Source organism: Ipomoea triloba, chromosome 9 (assembly GCF_003576645.1).
Source record: "Ipomoea triloba cultivar NCNSP0323 chromosome 9, ASM357664v1".
In the NCBI taxonomy this organism is placed as follows: domain Eukaryota; kingdom Viridiplantae; phylum Streptophyta; class Magnoliopsida; order Solanales; family Convolvulaceae; genus Ipomoea; species Ipomoea triloba.
Window position 1 is genome coordinate 3,077,527 of NC_044924.1, and position 6,869 is coordinate 3,084,395.

General features: G+C 37.0%; 2 protein-coding genes across 2 annotated transcripts in view; both read right to left on the reverse strand.

Moving 5' to 3' along the window:
• Positions 1-334, reverse strand: part of LOC116028578 (L-ascorbate oxidase homolog) — a 4,196-nt gene extending 3,862 nt beyond the window's left edge. Inside the window, exon 1 of the mRNA XM_031270330.1 lies at positions 75-334. Coding sequence (XP_031126190.1) covers positions 75-224 — 150 coding nt within the window. The 5' untranslated portion in view covers positions 225-334. The remainder of the gene's footprint in view (positions 1-74) is intronic.
• Positions 335-3,230: 2,896 nt separating this feature from the next.
• Positions 3,231-6,564, reverse strand: LOC116028638 (glucan endo-1,3-beta-glucosidase 1-like). The gene is made up of 5 exons (XM_031270413.1): positions 6,300-6,564; positions 4,937-6,217; positions 4,251-4,278; positions 3,869-4,056; positions 3,231-3,763 (listed from the first exon to the last, which is right to left on the reverse strand). Exons 1-4 carry the CDS (start codon positions 6,394-6,396, stop codon positions 3,882-3,884), a joined length of 1,581 nt encoding a protein of 526 aa, XP_031126273.1. The 5' UTR covers positions 6,397-6,564; the 3' UTR covers positions 3,231-3,763; positions 3,869-3,881.
• Positions 6,565-6,869: the final 305 nt, after the last annotated feature.

Sequence of the window (6,869 nt, forward strand, 5' to 3'; positions counted from 1 at the left end):
AAAAAAAAAAAAAAAAAAAAAAAAAAAAAAAAACTTTGAGAAATAAACAAGAGACAGAGAGTAGAGAAGAGTACCCTTTGCTTGACACCCAGAGGGTAAATGTCACCATAAGTGATTTTCCAGGTGTAATATCTGTAAGGGTTGCCCCCATATACACCATTTAGGGGCAGCAACAATAACAAGACAGCAAGAATGAGAGAACACACACTACTATACTCCCTCATTCTGTTTTCAATCTTGTATGTACAATGTATGTATTTTTCTTCAAGCTATTTATACTTATTTTCCCCTCTTCAGTACATATAAGAGAGAAGGAATCGAAGCAGACTGAGAAAGATGGAGTGTGGGTATTGCATGTGAAGTGTAAGGTTGGCATGGCAGAGCCAACACATAGCCCCGCCACCGGCAATCTCACGCAGCTTGTGGCCTCATCACGTGCAAATGTCATTGACTTCTTAAAAAATTCATAGGATCATTAATTACTTTGTTTTATGTTTTTAGAGCAGACATAATTAATTGCAGGTGTTTTATCATCGCTTGTTTTATATTAGAGGGGACGAATATGATATGTGGAAACTCATTAGAGGTTAGATTGCCTTTGCAAGTACAAATACTTGCTAAGAAGATGATGAGATGTTTTCTTAGTACCTTAAAGATAAACATGTGTATATATAAAAAATTTTGCATCTCTTTTAAAAAGGTGATGTTGTGGCAGATATGATAACCATAATTGGGAAAATGTTAACATTTTTCTTGGCTTAGCAAAGCCATTAAATTAGAAAATCAACCCATTATAACAGTTGTATTGTCAAAAGAAACTTTTATTTAATTTGTGCTTGTTCACTTATATGTTGGATAATAATATCATATGTGATTCTTACATTTTACAACTATTAACAAAGTAAAGCTATTAACTTTTCTTTAAATTAATTAAGCCCGTCACAAGCTCACAGTATGTTGTCATTCATCTTCACTATTTATCAAGTATTAGTTAAGTACCCCGCATTGTTATCTCAGTTGGTTCATGGGTGATAGATTGTCAACAAGAATATAGAATCGAGCCCTAGGGTTCCTAGTTTACTATGAGAGTAGGGTTCTACTACTTGATAGGCCAAATAGACCACTAGAATGACTTTGGCAATAGAAACATCTTCCAAAGAATCATGATTAATATGCATTACACTATTTTCTATAACTAGGATTATTCTATTACATCCAATCAAGGAATACTTAGTCTTAGTCCCCTCCATTCACTTGATTCCACTTAGTTTTGTTTACTTGCTTTCTTTACATTTGTTTGTTGCTTTACTTTCATTTGTTTTGATAATGTTTCCTTGTTTAACTTTGAGACATAGCTTCCTAGTGCTCCTACGCTCTTGTGTTTAGCAGCGCATTGTTTAATTCTCATTCACCATCTTTAGAGAATGTCATCCTGGGAAGCTTCACCTTTCTCAACTTACTTTACATACCATTATCAACTGTCAACCAATTTTTTATCATCAGAAGCAACTTGGGCAGGAAAGAATTTCCACAATAGGCAAGAAGAAAGTGAAGTTGAAGGTCCTAAGTTCTTATGTGAGTTACTCCTTGTCACACTTCTCTCTTTCTTTCTTTTCTGCCTGTCTGTCTTTCTTTGATTTTCCTGAGATTTTTTAAGAATCATCGTGCAGGTTATGTTGGATAATGGAGTGGTGAAGCTCAAAACAATGAAACCAGATGGATTATTAACCAACATAAAGTATGGTGGAGTGGACAATCTGCTTGACCTCAGTTCAAGTGAAATGAACAGAAGGTAACTGTAATTTCCTGACAGTTTCTTGAACTACACATAGGGTGCGTTTGGTTCGCACATGGAATCGGAATCGGAATGGGTATCAAATACTTGGTAAGGGTAATGGGTTTTAGTGAAAGTATTTAACATGTTTGGTAGTTGGGTGGAATGGGAATGATTATTAATAGTTGGGGAAGAAATGATGAAGGAAGATGAAACCTTATTTAATAAGGGTATGGGTTTTGCCATTAATGGGGTATTCCAAACCCATAGTAGCATTCACAAAACCTATCAACCAAACACTAACAATCACTTTGATACCCATACCTTATGCCTAAACCCCCAACCAAACACACCCATAATGTTTTCAAGACATCATAGCATTCTTGCATAACTTGGACAATAAATGCAGGTATTGGGACCTAAACTGGAGCTTGCCAGGAGGCAAGGACAGATATCAATTGTATGCTTAGTATTGTCAAGAACATTGCCATTGATGTTATTCAACAAAAATGGAACAACTTTTATTTTTAATTTTATTTTAGACTGAGGGGAACTGATTACAATGTGGTTGATGAGAGTAATGAACAAATAGAAGTATCATTCAGGGAGACTATTCATCCAAGACAGGTTACAACATCATCTCCACATTGAAAATATACTGACAATCCTATGATTTCAAATCTGCTGCTTTGACAGTAGCATTCTTAGGTATTGTTGTAACAACGCTTTCTAAAACACGAGTACAGGTTTCTCTCCAGTTCCCTAATTCCAGCTAGATTTGATATGTTGGTTTATCGGTTGCCAGAACTGAAGGATCTTGGCAGATAGAAAGCAAGGTTTCTGAACTGCCCTGAAAAGCATCTTTACTCAACTCTCATAGCCTCTTCTAAGTGATTTAAACTTCAGTTGTGAAGGCTAATGTTTTGACAGGTACAGACAATATGGATTATGGGACAGATACACAGACAAACACCCAGAATCTGAATCCTAAGAAAGACTGGTTCTTTGCTCATGTAGACAGGAGAGGAGCATATAAATACCTCCCATCCACATGGGGAATCAAATTTAACCTCAGTTCAGTAACCAATGGAGTTTACCATCTGAGACTGGCCATAGCTAAAGCAAACAGAACTGACCTTCAGGTAGAAAGATCACACCGTCTCAACCTCTAACTCGCAATCTCCTAATTCCTAAATGGTTTTAAAGAACACAGATTTAGCAAGTTAACCCGACAGTAGCGTATATTTGTTGCAGGCTCATGTTAACAATGTGGATATGGATCACCTGGTTTTCCAGGTGATGAACTTAGGAGCAGATAATACAGTCTGGAATTACAAAGCATGAAATTGGGATCAGTTAAGGTTTGTTGATTAGATGTCTGAATTTCATTTTACCACAGTAATTTTTTTTTACAGAAAACTATATATGAAAGCTTTGTTTGCATGGCACCATCTGCAACAGAAATGACAAATGTACACATAAATAAGGCCAGGCCACCAATACAACTGACAACACTGAATAAATGTAACATCCTACATTAATCAACTGCAACTTCAGACAACTACTAAAATCAATGGAGCAGCCTCAGCTCACTCCCAGAAGTGGTTGGATTCTTTATTAGTAGGTTCTCCTGCACAACCTCTGAATTGAAGACAGCATTATTTAAAAAAAAAAAAAAAAAAAAAAATTGAAGCCAGCAATAGTTAACCTTTCTTCAGTTCATTGCCATTCAAAAGAAATAAAAATAAATAAATACAACAAAACTTTCCCAAAGACAGAATAAGACTTGTTCATCTCTGATTCTCTGGTATACCATGAGGCTCAAGACTCCCACTTTCTTCAGCTCTTCTCGGGGTCTACGAATGATGGGTATAATGGCATTGATTTTTGAGAATTCCATGAAGCACAGCTCGTGGAAAAATTCCCCTCCCAACTACCCTTGTGGATGCCCAAAAGAATAAACATCTACATTGGAATAAGCCAACCATTCTGCAAAATATTATATAATATACTCTAATGAGTCTCCACGCCATATTAAACAAAGTTTGGTGAAAAGAAGAAGATTAGTAAAGAGTAAGAGTAATTTATTCGTACCTGAACCTTTTTGTCATAGATGAAATGGATAATAAAACAAACAGAAGGCAACACTGAGGAGAACGTGCAAGCCCAGATTAGAGATACTTATTCTGGTGTGATGTATGGTTGTCAATCTTATTGTGCTCGCTCCACTTGCTTTTGTCGAGTTCACTACCTGGCTTGTTTTGGTATTGATTATCTTCTTACTGCACCCATACAAATTTAATGACTTCAATTTCAAAAATCCAAACTTCAAGTGTCATAAATCAAGAAAAAGCTCTACCAAACACTTGATGATTAAGATGCGAATTCTCTAGAAACACAAAATGCCAATTAGCATTGGGAAACGAGAAAGAAAAGGACAATGAAGCAACAAAAAAAACACTGAAATCTTTCTCACCTTCCAGGAAATTTACAACTCCCGTGACCTGCAATAAATTCCCCACAAAGAAAGACAACTCAGATGAGATTCACAGTAAGATTAAGTAAAGACACACAACTGGTGGAGCCCCATACTTCCTTGCTAAAGTGAGTAGGACATGCTATAAAGTACGGAGTATATTCTCCATCAAGTTGGTTATCTAAGATTTGAATAGGTAATAACAGATAAATTATACACTTAATATACAATATCAGATCCTTGATAATATCGTAGTACACAAAAGTAAGTGCTTATATCTCACTGTACAATGATGGAACTCAATTTACTGTAGGGAATCTGGGAAAGGAGATCAAAATTCACTATTTCAAAGTCTTAAATATCCAAGGAGTGGGCACCACAGATCTTCCATGTATGAGAAGCACCCAACTATTGAGTGATTCTAAATATTGTACCACACTCTACAAAGGCATAGGTCTCACTCTAAACAGGCCATTAAACTTTCAAACTAATTAAGCATAATTAAGCTAGCTCAAAAGTTCAGACACCTAATTATAAACAATGATTAGGACAAACAAAGGAATCCCATTTACAACTATTATTTCAAGATTATTATTATTACAACTAATTTAGTATTCTGTAAGCTAATTTTTTTCTTGAAAATGCAATGAAAAGTTGATACTTTTGGTTGGGACTACTGCACTTACTTGGATCAGAGGTGGTGATCATGGCCACTCCCTTGAAATCGCAAGAACCCACAGCCTTCCCCGTCTTCTGGTAGTAGCTATCGAATGCATATGAAGCATGGTTCTTCACATCACTAGGCTGATAACAGCTCTCCCCTGGCTGAATTTGAGAGCAATTTGCCCTCCCTGGCCCACAAGCCCAATCCAAAGCAGCCTGCAAGGTCTTCTTATCAACACCATCCATGGCTATGCAATAGGTTTGGTTAGTTGTATCATTAGCCAAGAATGTACCACTGCCAGACACATGAAGCAAGTAAACTGGTGTTGAATTTCCATAAAACAACCCCCAATTAGCCTCAGATAGCGGCGGTGACCTCAAGTCCTCATTGAACAGCTCATATATGTACACACTGGAAGTAATTTCCGGGTGCAAAGGCGACCCAATTCGATCATAAATATGCTTAATCATATTTGAATTATAAGTATCAGCATTATCAATTGTAGCATAGGGCTCCTTAGAATCACCCTTGGAAGGCCAGCCAGTCTCAGTAACCAGAACCACAACATCTGTAACATTCAGATTCTTCATAGAAAAATACACAGAATCAATCATAGCATCAAGCACATTGGTATAGTGCAGCAAAGTATTAGGATCCACCATTTCTTTGGAAGGCGTCAAGGGCTTGAAAAGAGAATTATCAAGAGGAACAACCCCCTTGTTCTCCATAAATACATAGTAAGGATATAAATTCATCATCAAAGGAGACTGAGTTCTAGACAAGAACTTCAGCAATTGGGAAAGAACTGGGGTGAGGGACTGGTTAAAGAAGGCTTGGGAAGGTGGGAATGGGTCAAGGATAATGGAAGCAGCACTAGGGGTTGAAATCTTGATCTGGGTATGCAAATTTGCAGCCACCAAGGCACTGTACAGAGATTCAATGGCAGACATTAGCAGAGGGGCTGAACTGGGGACAGTGGTCAACACTTCATCCCCAACTGCAATGGCTGTGATGAGTGTCTCCGGGTAATAAGCAGCCACATTCCGGCCAACCCAAGCCGCCGCCGTGGCATTGGAGGACCCTATGGCCAAAAGCTCATTGTTGGGCACACTAACAATAACTCTAATCTTGGACTTGGAAAGTGCCTTGAGAATTTCTGGGTCAGCATCATATAGCCTTATGTGGGTTACCTTTTGCAACTGCAGGAAAGAAACTAAGTCAGGTGGAGACAGAAAGTTGGACACATCTATGCCAATGTTCACCCCCACATACGGCTCTTCTTGACCTTGTTGAACCTTTATCTCTGCAACACATTCAAAAAAGATTGAAACTTTGAACAAAAACCAGAAATTGGAAACACAAGTGTTCTAGAAAAATAGGAGTACCTGGAAAAAGATTTGAACTTGAAGTGGCGGAGGAAACGAGGAAAATGGTGATGATGAGAAAGTGGAAGAAGCAAAGGGTGTGCTTAGATTTTGCCATTAAGGAGAGGTTTGAGGTTTTCTTGTATCATCATCTGGTTCTGGGTCAGTGATGGTTTGCATACTATATTGGGAAACTTCTGTTGTTTAGAGATGAAAGATAACAGGACTTTCAGCACTAGAGGAAGAAGAAGCTAGGAAGCATTGATGAAGTGAGGTGAAAGTAGCAAAAGAAGTAATAATGATGACTTGTAAAAATAACATCTTTAAAATGTTCAAAACTTTCCAGTATCCTATCCAAATAATTTTTTCTTTTTTAAATTACTGTCAAAAACTTTATAATGTTAAAAAAGTTTAAATCTTTTCATTATTTGGATATTATTTTGTATCAACATTTCTACTACTGTAAAATTAATATAAATTCGGTCTAACTCGTCATCTTTTGATTGAAGAATATGAGAATATGCGTTTGATAAACCTCATTATGTGACTCTAGTCGGCAAATGACTACAATAAAGTAAATCAGTTTAAATT